We start from the raw sequence: 20,489 nt of genomic DNA on the forward strand, positions 1-20,489 counted from the left end.
CTGTACACAGGGGGAGAGTAAGTACATGCAGTGACAGTGGCTCACCAGACGAGACCCCATTGCTCCATACACCTCTAAAAATGGTTGCTGTACCACGTCCATGTTGAGTCCAGTAAAGGTCAGTGTAATGCCTCCACTGGGTACAGTGTTGCTAGGAAACACAGCAGTTACATTAGGGTTGTTACGGTAACTGAACACCACTCCAAAGGAGAGTGTAGCATTATCAATAGTCACCACGACCTCTGTATCAGAGGGGACGCTGCCTGCTGCTGTAGTGCATCGAATCTCCTGAGCCATGACATCTCTGCAGGGAAAGGTTTGAGCATTGTCTATATATTCAATACTTCCACTTACCTTATGGTGTTGTTGATGTTGATGTTGCATGGATAGCGTGATCCTCCATCGACCACTAGAGTGACCGCAGTGTTCTCATGGTTACCCGCTCTTAGCTCATTACCCCGGACAGTCAGTGTAGTACCCCCCGCCAAGGGTCCAAAGGTCGGTGTTACACTACTGATACCAGGATTCACAGCCGTGAAGGGTGGAGCATTGACCGTTTGAGTGCCATACAAAATCATAGTGAAGGCACTAGGGCCTGGCCCTAGCTCAAATCTGATGGTGACACAGACAAACTGCCTCCCTGGCATATAGTCAGTGTCAATGGGAGTACAACCTCCATTCTGTAATGTAAGAGTAGAGTTCTGAATATCGGCAAAGGTCACTCCAAGGTTGGTCCCCTTCACTGTGATTGCAGTGCCACCTTGAACTGGGCCTGTGTGCATAGTCACGATATACAGTGTGTGTGCTGGTGATATTCACTGGCTTACCAGATACTGGATCAATAGAGTTGATGGAAGGAGCAGGACAATTCCTCCCCTCAGTAACGAAGTCATTCATGGTGCATTCTTGCAACACCTCACAGCTTCCCTCTGTCTTACACCATCCACACGTGAACTCTGACCCTATACTGGACGCAAGGCAGTCCGCACATTCACTGCCCAACCCACGACAATCAAACAGCGTCACTGTGTGTGTGTGTGTGTGGGCGTGGGCGGGTGGCATATGGTGACAGAGGCTGTGTCATTGCTAGTCCAGATGGTTAGTTATTGTGATTGTGTACCGTTGGTCTGTGTCATGATATTGCTGAGTGGGCGTGTAACACCGTTCCCGAACCATATCACCATGGCAACCACAGAGGAGCTGCCAGTACCCTCAGGTAGATTGAGCTGTGTGTACAATCAATCAATGGGTATCATGTGATAATTAGAGTCATGTGATGTCATTGTATGCATTCTCTTGTGATAAGGTGAATATGTGACACTAATTAGTCATCACTTTAAAGGAAGGCACTGATTGTGAAAGTGTCCAGTTGCCCCCACAACATATTAGTGTATCTGTTCCAGGGTCAACACTCTACAACATATTAGTGTATCTGTTCCAGGGTCAACACTCTACAACATATTAGTGTATCTATGTAGAGTGTTCCAGTGTCAACACTCTACAACATATTAGTGTATCATGTAGAGTGTTCCAGGGTCAACACTCTACAACATATTAGTGTATCATGTAGAGTGTTCCAGTGTCAACCCTCTACAACATATTAGTGTATCTATGTAGAGTGTTCCAGGGTCAACACTCTACAACATATTAGTGTATCTGTTCCAGGGTCAACACTCTACAACATATTAGTGTATCATGTAGAGCGTTCCAGTGTCAACCCTCTACAACATATTAGTGTATCTATGTAGAGTGTCAACACTCACTTTCTCACTGCCCACATTGCACACTATGGAGTTCTCGTTCTCATATTGAGCTGTTAGAGACACTCCACCCACTGAACATGAATAGTTGAAGCCATCAGTCTAATAGAGAGAAGCCATGGAAAGATGAGGATACAAAGGTCACGTGGACTTACTGGGGGTATGAGGTTCCTGGTGGTCAGTCTAAGATCCTGGACCACCCTCACTGGTATAGTGTACACCCCCCCCGTGGGGGGTGTATCCAATAGGGGGCATAGGTCTATGAAGTTTGTAGACATAGACACCTGTAGAGGGATGTGTAGATAGAGCCAGGGGTCATAAAGGTGAATGAGCTATCACCTGTAGGAAGTTGGACACATTCCTGCAAGGAGCTGATGTTCCACTGCACTGCTTGATGAGGTTACACCATCCACAGGGACTGTTGGGCCCCAGGCAATCCTTACAACTGTGCAATCATGCAATCAGTACATCATCAGCAAGTCATGAATATGGTTAAACACACACGTACACAACCTAACCCTAACCCCCCCCCCCCCACACACACAGGGGCACACAAGCACACATACACCCAGGCACACAGGGTGAGGCACATACCTCTCTCCTGCTGAACACCTATAGATGATGAGTGCTTGGTTGGTGATGTCAAATGGTACATTGAACAGAGAGCTCTGAAAGCCCAGGTTGATGGTTGCAGTCACTCCAGCATAGTCAGGTACCATCTCTGCAATACTGCAGTTATACACTGTTCCCTGGGTGACCTCAACAGCTGGTACTATGATGGGAGGGAAACGTCCTTCACTGTCTGCCACGTGACAAGAGAAGGTCTCTCCAGGCAGGAGGGCAGGTAGGCCAGGGGAGGTGAGGTTCACTGTGAGCTGTGGGGGGTAGTGGTGGTGGTGGGTGTGGCTATTATGACACAACTACACAATCCTCACCACACTAGCAGGAATCTCAGGATCAAGCACTAGTTGCATTGGGTCCACAGTAGCAGTAACACAGATGGTATTATCTTGTATCCATCTACTGGAGAGACTGGAGTTTTGACACTGGGTCTGACGAGAGCACTTGTTCTCCACCACACACCACCCACACAGCGGGTTGGGGTCATTGGTACAACTGGTACAGTCCATACGCTGGGAACACTCCTCAATGGGGACTCTGAACACCTAGAGAGAGATATAGAGAGAGGGAAATGGGTGAGGGGGGTAGTGGGGGACAAGCTGGCACTAACTCACAGAGTTGTTAGTGGCTGCCGTGATGTAGTTCAATCCTTCCTGCCATGACAATTGATGTACCGTAGAGGTCACTGGTTGATTGTAGAATATTATGGTAGAAACACCAGCACCACTGATATCATGCTGTGAGGACAAGTATAGTACACACTAGTTGACCCTAAGCCCAAAAGAGGTCCGACATGAGTAACTCGATTAGTCGCTTGCAACAATGACTTTACTGTTGAATTTTGCATGTGACCAAGCCTAATCGAGGCACTCGTGTCGTACCTCTTCTGCCCTATGCCCATGCACTTACTCCTCTTATGAATAGGTCATTGGTGGCCACAAACACAAAAGAGAACTGCTCCATCTTCACAGCTACTGAAGCAGTGGGAAGAGGACTGCCTGCAAAATTAACACGCACTGGTGCTTGGTTGTTACGACCACCATCGGGGGCAAGAACACCGACTGGAGTGGCTGTGTCACATCTGTCCCCTGTTACCTGGAGAACAGAGAAGTCAATAGAACAATGAGTATATCACACAACCAACCTGAGGAAGCAGGCTATCGCAGTTCTCTGAGGAACCTGTTCTCCATGCTAAACCAATCTCTTCACTAGCAGTTCGTGATACAATACAAGACTTGTACTTAGCATCCAAATCAACATTGACAGCAGTGAGGTCGACCACACAAACAAAGCTTCTATCAGTGAACCCAGGTGTACAAATAGTGATCACAACAGTGGGTCCAGATATCCTACTAAAGTCCTCCACTAGTGACACTCCACACACACGAGTACGTTCACTGATTGTTCGACCTCCACAATCGAAACCAAACTCGTACAAAGCAGTCACTCCACACGTGCTGGCACCTTCACAATCAGGCATGTTGCAGACACGTAGCAGTCGAATAGCTCGCGTTTGATCAATCCTAGGTCGGTAGTCAGAGACAACATAGTAGGTAAAGTTACCACTCACAAATCCACCATAGAATTGTCGTGAAAAGTCACTAACCCCAAAAGCCAGTGGTGATGGATTATTAGAGGATCTATTGAATCCTTCTCCAAACTGTTGCAGTGTCATCCTATGCCCCATTGCTACGGTTCCCGCACCAGTGGATGCTCCAGTGTAGAAAGTGGCTCCTGATGTAATGATAGCTGCTCCAAAGTCAGGATCAGCAGAAGCTATAGCATTAGTGACAGTCCTGATAGGACCAGCACTGAGATTGCTGCCATTGTAGACAGAGCAAGAAAGATCCACTAAACACACCACCACCGTCCCAGTAGAGCTCAGAGCCAGTCCTCTAGTGATGACAGTAGCTCCTAAATCAACTGTCTCATCTGGTGTTAGCTGTGCACTCAGTCTATACAGGTTATTGCCTGCAGCCAGGTATGCTCGCCCAGTGGAGTCCACTTGCAGTCCCGGGCCGTTGGGAGAGGCAGCAAAGTCGGAAAACGATTGACAATACAAGGTTTTCACTGATAGTAGTACTACCACCAGCTGTAGTAGAACTCTTCTTGACCCCATAGCTACTCGACGTACTCGTACTCGGCTAGCTAGCTAATAGTCTCCCTCTAGGAAAAGTCTGCTCGCGAGACTAGCTAGCTAACTGCTTGCAAAGAAGGGCGTGAACGTTCTATTCACATTCCAGTCATTATAGTACATGAATTTTGTTAGCCTCGATTCCAGGCCGCTCTCAGTTGAGAAAGACGGCCTGGTACATGGTATACACTGTCTGCGCATGCAGTCAGTTGCCCAAGATTCTTGGGGATCGAGATATCTTAGTAAATAATAGTCAGTATATTGTATATTTTACAATGATGTCATTGCACAAATCACAGCAGTTTTAATAAAATAACACAGCTACTTACAACATTTACGACCTAGACTAGTGACTAGTTTTGTTGTGATGGCTTCTACTTCTGTTCTGCTCTTGCTCAAGGTCTCTCCAGTGTTGAAAAGTCAGATTTTGTCTTCTTTTGTACTGTGGTAGAGTGGTAGGCGTTTTTCTGTCAGTACCGACCGGCTCTGGCAAATCTACTTGCTTCCAGACACTTGTTTGATGCCATCTCAGTAAGATCAGTGCTCCTCGTATGAGCCTAGAGTTGTGATGGCGATTTCTCTCTAATCAACCACGTGGGTGACCATAGTACAAAAGGTTAATTGATAAATTACAAAGAGTTTTACTAACAAATTTACTATTGAATCCACCCACGCGCAAACAGTGGTTACCAGGCCCTCTAGTGAGAGGGGCTAGGATCGAGGCTAGAATTTTGTATACGCCCAGAGGAGGTCCGTGCGTGCGAATCACTACAAGTTCAGTGCTGCATTGATGTCATTGTGGTCACGTGATTAACAAAAAGAAGAATGCGTACCTGTACCTCTGTGTCAGAGGACAGGGGCGGATCCAGTGGGGGGCTTTGGGGGCTTGAGCACCCCCCTGGCCTTGATGACAAGCCTGAAGAATAGAATCTAGAGCTAGCTATCAACACACTGCATGTACTGGATAGCACGTAGCTACGGTTACATTATCATGGCCACACCCAGTTTATTACTGAGCATGAACAATAATTGTTTCCTGCATGACTCATCAATAATTATTATTGATGAGTCATGCAGAAAACACATTGTACGTGAGTTAAAATATTTTTAGCTCCCCCCTGGCCCTATCAAGAATCCTAGATCCGCCCCTGGAGGAGGTTGGAATACTGTGTGTGTAGTAGTACTAGTAGAGACAGTAATGAAAGTGTACATGAATTTTGTATTGGAGGCAGCAATGTAGAGCGGGAAATTTTTGAGGCACATATATTTTGTGGAATGGCCTCTACGCATTATTTTCGTAGCCGATTGAAGAACCACACCATGGAAGGCCTTAGACACTGGCACTATTGACCTAGCAACCCAAGAAGGCCGGGTGCTATCGGTCTGAAACATGTGTTTTCACCCAGGAACTTTATAAAATTATGTCACATGTTTTCTTTTTGTTTTTTTGTTTTCTTTTCTATTGTCTTTTCACTTGCAATAATTATTATTGTATATCGTATAAGCGGGTAATTTTCGTGGGCAGGCTGACCTCCACGAAATTTTATCGTAGGCGTGGCTTATCTGAACATAGGAATGCCGTGCAGGCCACAAGACTAAACGAAATTTTTACTCACGAAAACTACAGTGGATTGCAGTGCACTTGCACAGAAAATTCCAAACAGCAAAACCACAATCAGATAAATTATTATGAATATCATTATCAGTTTTTGGAGTTACTCTGAACTTTTCCAAGAGTACTTTGACTTTATTACAGGTAGAAAGCATAGAGCCAACTGAAATGACAACCACTTTTCAGCAAACACATCCATTGAACCTCTCTAGGCATGCCCCCTCCCCCCAAGAACGATTTAACATGCATGACATTTGTACACTGTACATGCAGTCAGTCAAGCATTCTTGAAATGTATTTCATGTATTTCTATGTTCAAGGCTTTTCAAGAATGCTATATCAAAGTAGCCATTCTGTAGGTATCTATGAGTGATACTAATAGGAGTGCCCTGAGATTATATCTATATAATCACATGGAGGTGTATGACTGAGCACCTTTTTGGGCTTTTGAATTCCCCGGGCCCAGCTTGTACATTCAATTTGCTCATACCTGTACACCTTTAGGAATAAGCAGTGGTTCAATGAGATTCTGCTATTGTAATAAAAGTACAAGCTGAGCTTAGAATTATTATTGGTAATGAAATTCATATCTGGTGGTTTTGCTGTTTGGCAATTTTCTGTTGCAAGTGCACTGCAATCCACTGTACCGTTTCTCGAGTCAAACGAATTTTTTACCCCACAAAACTTACCCACTATATGGACTGCTTACCGGAAGCCACGCCTTTAAATATTTGTAACATTTTTTTTTGTTTTTTTTTTAAAGCGTAGATAGAACAGTTTTTAAGTGAAAGCACAAACAATTAAACAGTAAACCTGTATACGAGTAAAACAAGTAGTAAAAATAATGATTGTAACGCTACTGTAACATTGTTGTATAATTAGAACTGAGTTGGGTTAATACCTGACTCAGCTCTCACTAGTGCAAGAGAATTAGGCGATTTCAAAGCGTGTCCGCATCTTGACTGTGTGCCTCTGATGCATCTGATAGCTGATCTAAAGAGAAGCAAAGTCTGCAACAAATCCATGCAGACTTTGCTTCTCTTTATTAAGATCAGCTATCAGATGCATCAGAGGCACGCGGTCAAGATGCGGAAACGCTCTGAAATCGCCTGAGTCTCTTGCACTAGTGAGAGCTGAGTCAGGTATTAACCCAACTCAGTTCTAATGCAACGTTTATATGGCAATATACTCCACTTGGGGTATGTATCATAACAACCGTACTATACTACACACACTAGTCATAGAGTTTCTTATTGTATGTCATGTCCTACAGGGTTCTCCATTAGCTGCACTCTCTCATCGCTGATGTTAGTGTAGGCACAGTATGGACCAGTAGCTTCAGTACAGGCAGACCCACCACTCACTGCCTTGTCAGCACTTAGCTCCTATTACACAGTAACAACCACACACAAACTAGTAGTAGCTTACCTTGGAGGATATGAAGACAGTGTGGCCAGCTAGAGAGGTTAGGTCATGTGACACTACACTGACCAATCGCTGCTCCTTGTTGAGTGTGTAGAAGCTCAGAGGATGACTCACATCCACCTTCATTAGTGTTGTGGCCTACAGGGACACACAGTGTACACACACACACACACACACACACACACACACACACACACACACACACACGCACGCACACACACACACACACACGCACACACACACACACACACTGCCCACTCCACACACACACACACACACACACACTGCTAGCGTACCTCAGCTTGTAGCTGGGTATAGGTGAGTGTGTTTTGTCCTAGTGGATTCTCCAGTAGCAGAGTGGCTCTGAAATCACCTCCGACCAATCGAGAGCCAGGAACCATCGCCAGGTTTATATAGGGACAACAGGGGCCTTTGTTAGAGGTCTTCTCTGCTGTGATCCACATGCAAATAGAGGCACCCTCCAATCCTTTGATCTACAGGCAATGTCAATAATACAATATCATTATCATGAAGGAATAGTCTACCTTCTGTTCTTCCTCCACTAGGACGTTGCCAAGACTACCAGTGGACTTTGACCTTACAGGACCTTTAGTGGTGGACTCTATGTCATCCAGATGCGTTGCTATGACGTCAGCGAGTATCTCCACAACCTCCTGAGTGCCACGCCCCTCCCACCACACCACCACACAGTCAGACACACGCAGACCACCCTAATACAGTGTCCTGTAGTATCATTATAATGTAGCTAATAACGAACCTTTTTCCTAAGTTTTTGTATTTTGTTGATGACTTCTCTAGCTATTCCCTCACTGATCATATGAGGAGATGGTGTGATGTCTAGTAACACTAATAGCTCTCCTTGAGCATGTGCACTATAGCGTGAGGTCAACGAGGGGTCAACACTGTACGTTATCTAGGAAGGGGGCAAAGGTCAACTATAGCACACCCAATACTAGCAGTGTACACACAAACCTTGATGTCCTGTGTTGTCAGTGTATGACCTTCCACAATGACCTCTCCTTTAGCTTGGAACTGATATAGTTGCTGACTAGACAATGCTTTGATTGCAGGGGCTACTCTCTTCAAGTCTCCCTTTAATCTCTTCCCCAGTCTCTCACTATCGGGGTCCCCTACACACACACACACACACACAAGAGTATGAACTTTGACCTTAGGTAAGAGGTGCATGTACCCTTGAGTTGTATGCCATACTGACTGTCCTCTGCTGCTAATACCATAGCACGAACATTCAGCTCCTCTAGTATATAGCTCTCTAGAGGTCGGAGGTCATCCAGAGCTGACGAGTCTCTGTGAATCACCACCACCTCCGGAAGAGGGAACTGTGTGGGCGTGTGTGAGGGTGTGTGAGGAGTGAGGGGGTGGAAGTTACCTTGACTGGTAGGACTTTGATATCTCTTATATATCGTCCCAACTCTACCACTGACTGCATTCCCGCCACCGCTCTCTCTATGTCCAGGTCAATAAGGTCAGGCCTGCAGAGGGCAAAGGTCACTCTAAATGCATTAATCTGAACACAAAATTACTCAAAGATTGCTACCGAATCAGCTGAATTACAATTCTTTATGTATAGTTAGCTACATGTAGACATATTACTGGTTACCGTGGTTTCTGCTGTAGTAGATAGTGTAGACTAGCGTTGTCCTCAGCGAGTGTCCATGGCATGAGTGGGCGGAGTGTTTGGTACATGTGCTCTGTGAGGAACGGTGTGAAGGGTGCCATCAGTCGGACCATGGAATAGAGTACACAGTAGAGACACTGTAGAGCTTGCATGGTCCCAGTCTATAGAGGGGGGCTTATACATGGTATCAGTGTGTGGGCGGGGAGAGTACCTTTATCCTCCTCCTGTTGAGACGCACATACCAGTTGGTGAGTTGACCTATGAACCTAACCAGCCGAGGGACGACTGTGTACAGTCTGTACTCTGTGAGGGGGCGTGTCATGACATGCCTTATATGGTCATACACATACTGGTCATCTCTTGTCGTACAAAGGTGAGCAATGACTGAATGGTGCTCAGTATCCAGCGATCCATCACATTGGTCGGACTGAACGCTTCATCACACACAAAGCTCACTCCTGTCGTCTCCTACACACACACACACACACACACACACACACACACACACACACACACACACACACACACACACACAATATACAGCAACAATACACACACACACACACACTATAGCACTAGCTAGTATAGAGGAGTACTTACGGACTTGAGGGTGGCAATATTTTGCATGAGGAAGCGATAAGCATTGAACCATGGCAGGAAGACATCTTTGACCACGTCCTTGACACCAGCTTCCTTGAACTTGAGTGTCTCTGCACGCACCACGGGAGAGTTGATGAGATACAGACGCAAAGCATCAGCTCCAAACTTCCTGACAATAGCCATTGGGTCCGGATAATTCTTGAGTCTCTTACTCATCTTCTGTCCATCACTGTGTAAGTGGGCAGTAAGTTGTGTACACAGCTACAGTGTGGTAGGGGGCTAATGGGTACAAGGCTACAGTGTGGTAGGGGACTACACAGCTACCTTGCTAACACTAGGCCATTGACTATGAGGTTCTTGTAGGGTGGTTTGTTGAAGAGAGCAGTAGAGACTACCAACAGAGTATAGAACCACCCCCTCGTTTGGTCAATGCCCTCTGCTATGAAGTCTGCCGGGAACGCCCCCTCAAATACCTTCTTGTTCTCAAAGGGATAGTGACTCTGTGCGTACGGCATGCTGTGTGTGTGTGGGCAGGTGGGCATTAATAAGAACACCAACACATGCATGTAGTGTACCTTCCACTCTCAAACCAACAATCAAACACTTCACTGACTCTACGCAATACACCGTTGCCATGGAGAGACGGGATAGTGATGTCATCAACACTACAAGCAGAGGTGGAGGGAATGTATAAAGTTGTAGAGTGCTTGTGTTTACTTTTCCCTGTGCAGATCAGTGACTGTCACTCCAGACAATTGTGCCAGCTCCTCTATAGACCCCACACACACCACCTGGACAACACCAGGGGGGGTATAACTAGCTTGGTAGGGGGTCTGTAGCTTACCTCTGAATAGTCTTCAGACACCCAGAGTGGCATTGGTGTACCCCAATACCTGTAGGTAGCCATAGTAATGAGAGTTGCCTAGCAACCAGTTACCTGTTCCTAGAGATGGCCCAATCACGAGCATCTTTCAACCAGTTGTGAAACCTCTTCTCCTTCACAAACTCTGGCACCCTGCACATGTAGTGAGTGGGTGGGTGTGTGAGGTGTGAGGTGTGTGGTCCTACCAATAGCATTGCTTGTTGTTGGCTAATAGCTTCTCCACTAGCACCTCCACACGCACAAACCACGATGGGACTGCCTTGTATATCAGTGGTGTCTCAGAGCGCCAACAGAACGGGTAGGAGTGAGAGTATGTGCTGTGATGAACCAGACGACCTTCGTCCTTTAACCTCTTGATTATGAGCTTGTCAGCATCCTGATAATGAACACTGTGTGTACACTGCCTCTTGTGTTATAGGGAGATGCTTACCTCTGTGTGTGTGTGTGTGTGTGTGTGCTCACCTTGACATACTGGCCCTTGAAGTCAGCCACGTCTTCAGTGAACCTTCCTGATGCATCCACTGGGCACACCACCCCCTCACCCTGTACACACATCATCACAACACACACACACGCCCACACACACACACACACACACCTTCTTGACTATGCCATGAGTCAGACATACTCTGAAATCATCCTCTCCAAAACCTGGTGCTTGATGAACTACTCCAGTACCACTCTCAGAGGTCACGTACGTGTCACTGGGATCAAACACTACAAACACAGTCTACACACACACTGCAGTCTCACCTCACTATCCTAAAGGCTCCTTGTCCTGGTTCAGTGGACTTTAACTCCTGGAAGTACAGGAAGAGTGGCTTGTATTTCCTACCACACAGTTGCTTTCCCTTCATCTTGTCTAGTGGAGTGTATTCTTCCACTGACTTGAACAGTGCACCAAGTCGCTCCTCCAATAGTATATACACACGCCCACTCACACCCTCTACACACAACACACATATCACACACACTCAGAGGTCATAGCGTATGCCACCTTTGACTTTGACATAGTTGAACTCTGGATGGACACAGAGGGCCAGATTGCTAGGCAACGTCCAAGGGGTGGTGGTCCACGCTATCACACTCACACTCGGCTCATCATCCAATGGAAAGCTCACAATAACTGGAGGAAAGTAAAGACAACTAGACGAGTGCCTCTCGTGACTACACGTACCTGCTGGGTCTTGCACTTCCTTGTAGTTCTGACCCGCCTCAAAGTTGGACAAGGGGGTGTGGCAGCCTGTCGAGAATGGCATCACCTAGGCAACCAAGAATACTTACAAGGTGACAAATGAAGTGTGAGTACCTTGAACCCACGATATACGAGACCTTTGTCATACATCTGCCGGAATACCCACCTACGCAGAGAGTGGTGTGTGTGTGGGTGGTGTGGGTGTGGTCTCACCATACACTCTCCATGAACCAAGGGTACAAGGTCTTGTAGTCGTGTCTAAAGTCTATCCAGCGTCCCATTCGTGTCACGATCTCCTCCCATTCACCAGAATAACGCATGACGATCTACACCATCATCATTCACACTATCAGCACAATAAAGTACTCACCTTGCGACACTCTGCATTGTAGGCAGCCACTCCCATTGCCTTGACATCATCAGGACCCTGTATAACTCACGGATATCACACACACACACCACACACCCACTCACACACCCACACCACACACTCACACACCACACACTCACACACCACACACACACCTTGATCCCAATGCTCTTGTCTATCTCATATTCGACAGGTAGGCCATGACAATCCCAACCAAACCTACGCTCCACATGGAAGCCACTCTGATGAGCATACCTGGTCACTACATCCTGCACACACACACTGTCTCTACACAAGCACAGGCAGTGAGCACAGTTCCTACCTTAATGGTGCCTGCTAGAATGTGACCATAGTGAGGTAGTCCAGTAGCAAAGGGTGGACCATCGTAGAAGGTGTATCGTGGCCTATCTTTAGACTGTCGGAGAGACGTGGCAAAAGCATCCAATTCTTTCCACAGCCGCAGAATCTTGTCCTCCTCAGCAGGGAAGTCAAAATAGTCGGGAACTGCAATCGCCATTCTTCTTGTCAATCACCACATGGCCAGATTGATTGACTTTGCCAGCCCCGCCCACTATTACCTTCCCCCACAATGAGAGTGAGTGGGCGAGGATAGAGAAGCTCATGCGCCCTTCCCTCCAGCCCCGCCCAGTCCAGTTAGTCGCTGCACAGAGCCACAGAGTGAGTGCGAGTGCATGCTGCAGGCTGCCTACGGTACCCATGTGGTACACAAATGAATATACTTAGTTGTCACGCATGTCACGGTAGAGCACATGTCATTTGCAGCCACGAGACAAAGACAGAGCAAGCGAGGTGTAGTACCCTGCCGGCAGTCTCCTTGTAAATCGTACCATAGATTGAAGACTTTATATATGATCGAGCTCGCTAAACACCTAACTCACTGTTTGGACATGGTGCGTGGAGTAGTTGGACATTATAATGACAGCCTTGTGTATTGTCTTTGTATTGTTCTCTCATGTCTTACTCACAGATAACTACTCAACGCTGCACAGCACAGGATTCAGCATTCAATCACTCATAATTTTATTGTCATTTCATCTTTTATGGGGGACGCCCCACTCTTAATTTTTATCACTGAATGGCTGCTGACGTACGTATATATAAGAGCACCAAGATACGACAGGAAAGGGTCAGTATAATAATTATGTAAGTGATGTAGTGTACTATCTTCTGGTATTCAGCCCCTTTAATGAGCACAGGATTATATAGATCTCCAAGCCATTAGTTACATCACTATAATTATGCAATCATGTATGAATATTCTGTTGCTTGTACATTTCGTAGCATTATCAGTAATTGACTGTAGAGTAGCATCTTGAGCTCCCCTTTCTTCATCACTCAATCTGCAGGCAGTGTATGTGATTTTCTGACGTTACTCTAAACAGAGGGAGTCGGCCACACAAGGTATAGTCTAATAATTATTATAGGATCTTCTCTGTTTTGGGTCAGATGCAATTGCACTAGCCAGTTAAAACATTTCTTCTACTCTTGGCTTAAGAAATTGTATTTTATTATTGTACCAGCATTAGGTAGTTAACTCCACTTATGCATTGACCTCTACTACTGTGTAGCGGGAAAGTTCGTTATTTGAGCCCTCGAGAAATGTTGTATAGTTGTTCACATTTCAATGCCAGGAAACCACAGCTTTGCATGGTGCGTGGGAGTGTCTTCCATTTATATTACATGAAGTGTAAAGTGTGTTGTAAGTTTGTACAGAGAGGACTCCCATGGTGGCAATAAATGTATAGCAATGATCTGATGATGGCTCCACTGCTCTGATGGACCAATGCAGGAGAAGTTATTCTGTATAATTATTACACTAAATTAATGTATGCCACTGTTTGGATCGGTTTCTGTTCTGCTCAGCTTCTTCCTCCAACTTGCTTACGCAGGCAAAGCTTATTCTTAATTATTTCATTCTTAGTTCATTCTATAGTCTAGTATTATTGTCGGTTTGGTTGTTTTATGTTTTTCACCTGGTCATACGGAATCACTTCATTAATTTTTATACAGTGCAGACCGCACCTCTATCCACACATTGTACCTGCACATCCTGTATATATGGGGCCACACCCCCACTCACTGTACTGATATGTGGTCACACCCCCATACATGGTAACCCTCTTGATCACACCCCAACCCTATGCTGTGTTTTTGTGTACAGTACACACATCATCCGTGTCTTTATCCCCACACCTAGTCGGAGGGAGCAGCAAGTTCTACTAAGAGCCAGCATCACCCACTAACCAACACTCTACAAGACCTACCTACTACCAGCTAGGACAGCACACCACCCGGGACAGACTCTACTATACCATGTAATACGCCTTTGTATTACGATCATGATACAATTTGCTGCCCTCCCTCGCCAATGGATTGAATAATTATGGACACTCGCAGGACAACTAAGAGACTGACACACAATAATAGACACCAAAGGTCCAGTTACTGTATCATTTACGAATATTCTGTTGCTTGTACATTTCGTAACATTATCAGTAATTGACTGTAGAGTAGCATCTTGAGCTCCCCTTTCTTCATCACTCAATCTGCAGGCAGTGTATGTGATTTTCTGACAGGAAAGGCTACTCTAAACAGAGGGAGTCGGCCACACAAGGTATAGTCTAATAATTATTGTACAGTACTAGATGATCTTCTCTGTTTTGGGTCAGATGCAATCACTAGCCAGTTTAAAACATTTCTTCTACTCTTGGCTTAAGAAATTGTATTTTATTATTGTACCAGTATTAGGTAGTTAACTCCACTTATGCATTGACCTCTGCGTGTAGCGGGAAAGTTCGTTATTTGAGCCCTCGAGAAATGTTGTATAGTTGTTCACATTTCAATGCCAGGAAACCATAGCTTTGCATGGTGCGTGGGAGTGTCTTCCATTTATATTACATGAAGTGTGAAGTGTGTTGTAAGTTTATACAGAGAGGACTCCCATGGTGGGAATGATCTGATGATGGCTCCACTGCTCTGATGGACCAATGCAGGAGAAGTTATTCTGTATAATTATTACACTAAATTAATGTATGCCACTGTTTGGATCGGTTTCTGTTCTGCTCAGCTTCTTCCTCCAACTTGCTTACGCAGGCTAAGCTTATTCTTAATTAGTTCATTCTTAGTTCATTCTATAGTCTAGTATATTGTCGGTTTGGTTGTTTGATGTTTTTCACCTGGTCATACGGAATCACTTCATTAATTTTTATACAGTGCAGACCACACCTCTATCCACACATTGTACCTGCACATCCTGTATATATGGGGCCACACCCCCACTCACTGTACTGATATGTGGTCACACCCCCATACATGGTAACCCTCTTGACCACACCTCCACCCATGCATTGTGTCGTACATGCTGTGTTTTTGTGTACTGTACAGTACACACATCATCCGTGTCTTTATCCCCACACCTAGTCGGAGGGAGCAGCAAGTTCTACTAAGAGCCAGCATCACCCACTAGCCAACACACTACAAGACTTACCTACTACCAGCTAGGACAGCACACCACCTGGGACAGACTCTACTATACCATGTAATACGCCTTTGTATTACGATCATGATACAATTTGCTGCCCTCCCTTGCCCATGGATTGAATAATTATGGACACTCGCAGGACAACTAAGAGACTGACACACAATAATAGACACCAAAGGGCCAGTTACTGTATCATGTACGAATATTCTGTTGCTTGTACATTTCGTAGCATTATCAGTAATTGACTCTAGAGTAGCATCTTGAGCTCCCCTTTCTTCATCACTCAATCTGCAGGCAGTGTATGTGATTTTCTGACAGGAAAGGCTACTCTAAACAGAGGGAGTCGGCCACACAAGGTATAGTCTAATAATTATTGTACGGTACCTTCTCTGTTTTGGGTCAGATGCAATTGCCTTCAATCACTAGCCAGTTTAAAACATTTCTTCTACTCTTGGCTTAAGAAATTGTATTTTATTATTGTACCAGCATTAGGTAGTTAACTCCACTTATGCATTGACCTCTACTACTGTGTAGCGGGAAAGTTTATTATTTGAGCCCTCGAGAAATGTTGTATAGTTGTTCACATTTTAATGCCAGGAAACCATAGCTTTGCATGGTGCGTGGGAGTGTCTTCCATTTTTATTACATGAAGTGTGAAGTGTGTTGTAAGTTGTACAGAGAGGACTCATTGTACAGAGAGGACTCCCATGGTGGCAATGATCTGATGATGGCTCCACTGCTCTGATGGACCAATGCAGGAGAAGTTATTCTGTATAATTATTACACTAAATTAATGTATGCCACTGTTTGGATCGGTTTCTGTTCTGCTCAGCTTCTTCCTCCAACTTGCTTACGCAGGCTAAGCTTATTCTTAGTTCATTCTTAGTTCATTCTATAGTCTAGTATATTGTCGGTTTGGTTGTTTTATGTTTTTCACCTGGTCATACGGAATCACTTCATTATTATCAGTGCAGACCACACCTCTATCCACACATTGTACCTGCACATCCTGTATATATGGGGCCACACCCCCACTCACTGTACTGATATGTGGTCACACCCCCATACATGGTAACCCTCTTGACCACACCCCAACCCATGCATTGTGTCGTACATGCTGTGTTTTTGTGTACAGTGCACACATCATCCGTGTCTTTGTCCCCACACCTAGTCGGAGGGAGCAGCAAGTTCTACTAAGAGCCAGCATCACCAACTAACCAACACTACAAGACCTACCTACTACCAGCTAGGACAGCACACCACCCGGGACAGACTCTACTATACCATGTAATAAGCCTTTTTATTACGATCATGATACAATTTGCTGCCCTCCCTCGCCCATGGATTGAATAATTATGATCACTCGCAGGACAACTAAGAGACTGACACACAATAATAGACACCTAACTGCATTTTTGCCATTAATATAATAAAAATAATTTTTCCATTAATTTTAATTAATTGTAGCGGAATTATAGCGGAATCATGCATGCCTGCATGATAGTAGTCTCATGAATGAGTCGTCCTTTGTCCCACATGCATGCCTGCATATGATATAGTAGTCTCATGAATGAGTCGCCCTTTGTCCCAAAGAATAGCCCCGCCCACTTACTATGAGTGCTGCGCTTTAAATATGCTTGTAGCTGTGTACGTGTATAGCAGCATGGCTACTCTGTGACTATTCTATCCCTCTCTCTGCAACGGAGGGAGTACCACCATACAATGGACCAACCAACCACTCCATCATCCTGCCACTTGAACAGGAGGAGACCTCCATTGAGTGCTACCTATTCCAGTGGGCAAGTTACTGTTTGTTAATTATTAAATAACTTTGAGCTTGTGTGCATGGCAGGTGGCCCATTATCTTTGTATCTAGGTTAGTACTGATTAGAGCTTTGTACAGTTGGGATCATGCCTCAGGGTGATGTAGAGCCTGTGCTAGGCCCTGCCTTAGGGACTAGCTGTGACTCTGTTGACCTGTTGTATGATCAGCAAGTCGAGCGTCTTGAGCGATCCTTACCTTTGGGAAAACTTGACAGTATAGCCTCTGTTCGATTTCTAGATTCCTTGCTTTTGGGATCCTGCCATCGCGTTGCGGTATTGGTAGCCTTGAAGGCATGGGATTTAGAAATCGGAACAGAGCAGTACTGCCCAGTGGGGGCGCAATGATACTTAATGGTGATTGGACAGGAATGAGGCAGAATAGCTACGTTGTTATGACCCGATCGTACCGAGCATGCCACATGTCCTGGCACAGGTTCTATGTTGTTCTGAGACATGATACCTAACTGTTTACTGTTTACCTTGTTCTGTACTCTCTAGGGGTGTACAGTAATTAGGGTGGTACAACCAAGGCGAGTGTATGCTGTGTGGTGTATGGGTGACTATTCTATCCCTCTCTCTCTCTTCATGTGCAACAGAGGGAGTACCACCATACAATGGACCAACCAACCACTCCATCATCCTGCCACTTGAACAGGAGGAGACCTCCATTGAGTGCTACCTATTCCAGTGGGTAAGTTACTGTGTGTTAATTATTAAATAGCTTTGAGCTTGTGTGCATGGCAGGTGGCCCATTATCTTTGTATCTAGGTTAGTACTGATTAGAGCTTTGTACAGTTGGGATCATGCCTCAGGGTGATGTAGAGCCTGTGCTAGGCCCTGCCTTAGGGACTAGCTGTGACCCTGTTGACCTGTTGTATGATCAGCAAGTCGAGCGTCTTGAGCGATCCTTACCTTTGGGAAACTAACTTGACAGTATAGCCTCTGTTTGATTTCTAGATTCCTTGCTTTTGGGGTCCTGCCATCACGTTGCGGTATCGGTAGCCCTGAAGGCATGGGATTTAGAAATCGGAACAGAGCAATACTGCCCAGTGGGGGCGCAATGACACTTACTGGTAATTGGACAGGAATGATGCAGAATAGCTACGTTGTCATGACCCGATCGTACCGAGCATGCCACATGTCCTGGCACAGGTTCTATGTTGTTCTGAGACATGATATCTAACTGTTCACTGTTTACCTTGTTCTGTACTCTCTAGGGGTGTACAGTAATTAGGGTGGTACGAGTTGTAGCTGTGTGGTGTATGGGTGACTATTCTATCCCTCTCTCTCTCTCTTCATGTGCAACGGAGGGAGTACCACCATAGAATGGACCAACCAACCACTCCATCATCCTGCCACTTGAACAGGAGGAGACCTCCATTGAGTGCTACCTATTCCAGTGGGTAAGTTACTGTGTGTTAATTATAAAATAACTTTGAGCTTGTGTGCATGGCAGGTGGCCCATTATCTTTGTATCTAGGTTAGTACTGATTAGAGCTTGCCTCAGGGTGATGTAGAGCCTGTGCTAGGCCCTGCCTTAGGGACTAGCTGTGATCCTGTTGACCTGTTGTATGATCAGCAAGTCGAGCGTCTTGAGCGATCCTTACCTTTGGGAAAACTTGACAGTATAGCCTCTGTTCGATTTCTAGATTCCTTGCTTTTGGGATCCTGCCATCGCGTTGCGGTATCGGTAGCCCTGAAGGCATGGGATTTAGAAATCGGAACAGAGCAATACTGCCCAGTGGGGGCGCAATGACACTTACTGGTGATTGGACAGGAATGATGCAGAATAGCTACGTTGTCATGACCCGATCGTACCGAGCATGCCACATGTCCTGGCACAGGTTCTATGTTGTTCTGAGACATGATACCTAACTGTTCACTGTTTACCTTGTTCTGTACTCTCTAGGGGTGTACAGTAATTAGGGTGGTTCGAGTGTATGCTGTGCTTATGCTTGTAGCTGTGTGGTGTATGGGTGACTCTTCTATCCCTCTCTCTCTCTTCATGTGCAACGGAGGGAGTACCACCATAGAATGGACCAACCAACTACTCCATCATCCTGCCACTTGAACAGGAGGAGACCTCCTACCTATTCCAGTGAGTAAGTTACTGTGTGTTAATTATAAAATAACTTTGAGCTTGTGTGAATGGCAGGTGGTAGGTTTGTATCTAGGTTAGTACTGATTAGAGCTTTGTACAGTTGGGATCATGCCTCAGGGTGATGTAGAGCCTGTGCTAGGCCCTGCCTTAGGGACTAGCTGTGACCCTGTTGACCTGTTGTATGATCAGCAAGTCGAGCGTCTTGAGCGATCCTTACCTTTGGGAAAACTTTACAGTATAGCCTCTGTTCGATTTCTAGATTCCTTGCTTTTGGGATCCTGCCATCGCGTTGCAGTATCGGTAGCCCTGAAGGCAGGGGATTTAGAAATCGGAACAGAGCAATACTGCCCAGTGGGGGCGCAATGACACTTACTGGTGATTGGACAGGAATGAAGCAGATTAGCTACGTTGTCATGACCCGATCGTACCGAGCATGCCACATGTCCTGGCACAGGTTTTATATTGTTCTGAGACATGATACCTAACTGTTTACTGTTTACCTTGTTCTGTACTCTCTAGGGGTGTACAGTAATTAGGGTGGTACGAGTGTATGCTGTGCTTATGCTTGTAGCTGTGTGGTGTATGGGTGACTATTCTATCCCTCTCTCTCTCTCTTCATGTGCAACGGAGGGAGTACCACCATAGAATGGACCAACCAACCACTCCATCATCCTGCCACTTGAACAGGAGGAGACCTCCATTGAGTGCTACCTATTCCAGTGGGTAAGGTTAATTATAAAATAACTTTGAGCTTGTGTGCATGGCAGGTGGCCCATTATCTTTGTATCTAGGTTAGTACTGA

At 45.6% G+C, this 20,489-nt stretch overlaps 2 protein-coding genes and 1 long non-coding RNA gene across 8 annotated transcripts in view; 1 reads left to right on the forward strand and 2 right to left on the reverse strand.

Moving 5' to 3' along the window:
• Nucleotides 1–4,593, reverse strand: part of LOC135345606 (plexin-A1-like) — an 11,959-nt gene extending 7,366 nt beyond the window's left edge. For both annotated transcript variants that reach the window (XM_064543023.1, XM_064543022.1), the window contains exons 1-12: nt 3,526–4,593; nt 3,291–3,476; nt 2,996–3,118; nt 2,696–2,926; nt 2,355–2,635; nt 2,100–2,205; nt 1,916–2,044; nt 1,764–1,862; nt 1,121–1,226; nt 828–1,025; nt 355–772; nt 46–304 (exon numbers count right to left, since the gene is read on the reverse strand). In XM_064543023.1, the coding sequence (XP_064399093.1) occupies nt 46–304; nt 355–772; nt 828–1,025; nt 1,121–1,226; nt 1,764–1,862; nt 1,916–2,044; nt 2,100–2,205; nt 2,355–2,635; nt 2,696–2,926; nt 2,996–3,118; nt 3,291–3,476; nt 3,526–4,500 (3,111 nt within the window). In that variant the 5' untranslated portion in view covers nt 4,501–4,593. The remainder of the gene's footprint in view (nt 1–45; nt 305–354; nt 773–827; nt 1,026–1,120; nt 1,227–1,763; nt 1,863–1,915; nt 2,045–2,099; nt 2,206–2,354; nt 2,636–2,695; nt 2,927–2,995; nt 3,119–3,290; nt 3,477–3,525) is intronic.
• A 2,689-nt stretch (nt 4,594–7,282) lies between these two features.
• LOC135345059 (isoleucine--tRNA ligase, cytoplasmic-like) lies at nt 7,283–12,826 on the reverse strand. The gene is made up of 28 exons (XM_064542400.1): nt 12,583–12,826; nt 12,416–12,529; nt 12,261–12,317; nt 12,104–12,216; nt 12,005–12,056; nt 11,873–11,957; nt 11,693–11,821; nt 11,449–11,641; nt 11,294–11,399; nt 11,158–11,238; nt 10,881–11,071; nt 10,750–10,827; nt 10,657–10,705; nt 10,530–10,603; nt 10,388–10,477; nt 10,137–10,328; nt 9,813–10,041; nt 9,563–9,680; nt 9,424–9,515; nt 9,195–9,373; nt 8,964–9,066; nt 8,766–8,913; nt 8,546–8,703; nt 8,331–8,486; nt 8,098–8,283; nt 7,849–8,046; nt 7,556–7,690; nt 7,283–7,512 (listed from the first exon to the last, which is right to left on the reverse strand). The coding sequence occupies exons 1-28, from the start codon at nt 12,775–12,777 to the stop codon at nt 7,378–7,380; spliced, it is 3,636 nt and encodes a 1,211-aa protein (XP_064398470.1). The 5' UTR covers nt 12,778–12,826; the 3' UTR covers nt 7,283–7,377.
• Nucleotides 12,827–13,011: 185 nt separating this feature from the next.
• LOC135345060 (uncharacterized) lies at nt 13,012–17,239 on the forward strand. Of its 5 annotated transcripts, none has more exons than XR_010397628.1 (5): nt 13,012–13,171; nt 13,249–13,424; nt 13,628–14,717; nt 14,834–16,118; nt 16,934–17,239. It is a non-coding gene; the product is annotated as an uncharacterized LOC135345060 (long non-coding RNA). The 5 variants fall into 5 exon arrangements; XR_010397629.1 differs by lacking the exon at nt 16,934–17,239 and having other exon boundaries at nt 14,834–15,958; nt 16,057–16,912; XR_010397627.1 differs by lacking the exon at nt 16,934–17,239 and adding an exon at nt 16,459–16,911.
• The last annotated feature ends 3,250 nt before the right edge of the window (nt 17,240–20,489 follow it).

This window comes from Halichondria panicea, chromosome 12 (genome assembly GCF_963675165.1).
Source record: "Halichondria panicea chromosome 12, odHalPani1.1, whole genome shotgun sequence".
NCBI lineage: Eukaryota > Metazoa > Porifera > Demospongiae > Suberitida > Halichondriidae > Halichondria > Halichondria panicea.

What these genes read in the sequence shown, in the direction of transcription:
- LOC135345059 (XM_064542400.1), bottom strand. Translation starts at nt 12,777, where the DNA reads ATGGCGATTGCAGTTCCCGACTATTTTGACTTCCCTGCTGAGGAGGAC. An exon ending in CAACTATGTCAAAGTCAAAG is followed by an intron (nt 11,642 to 11,692) that starts GTGGCATACGCT and finishes TGTTGTGTGTAG; the next exon opens with AGGGTGTGAGTGGGCGTGTG. An exon ending in TGACAACACAGGACATCAAG is followed by an intron (nt 8,487 to 8,545) that starts GTTTGTGTGTAC and finishes CCCCCTTCCTAG; the next exon opens with ATAACGTACAGTGTTGACCC.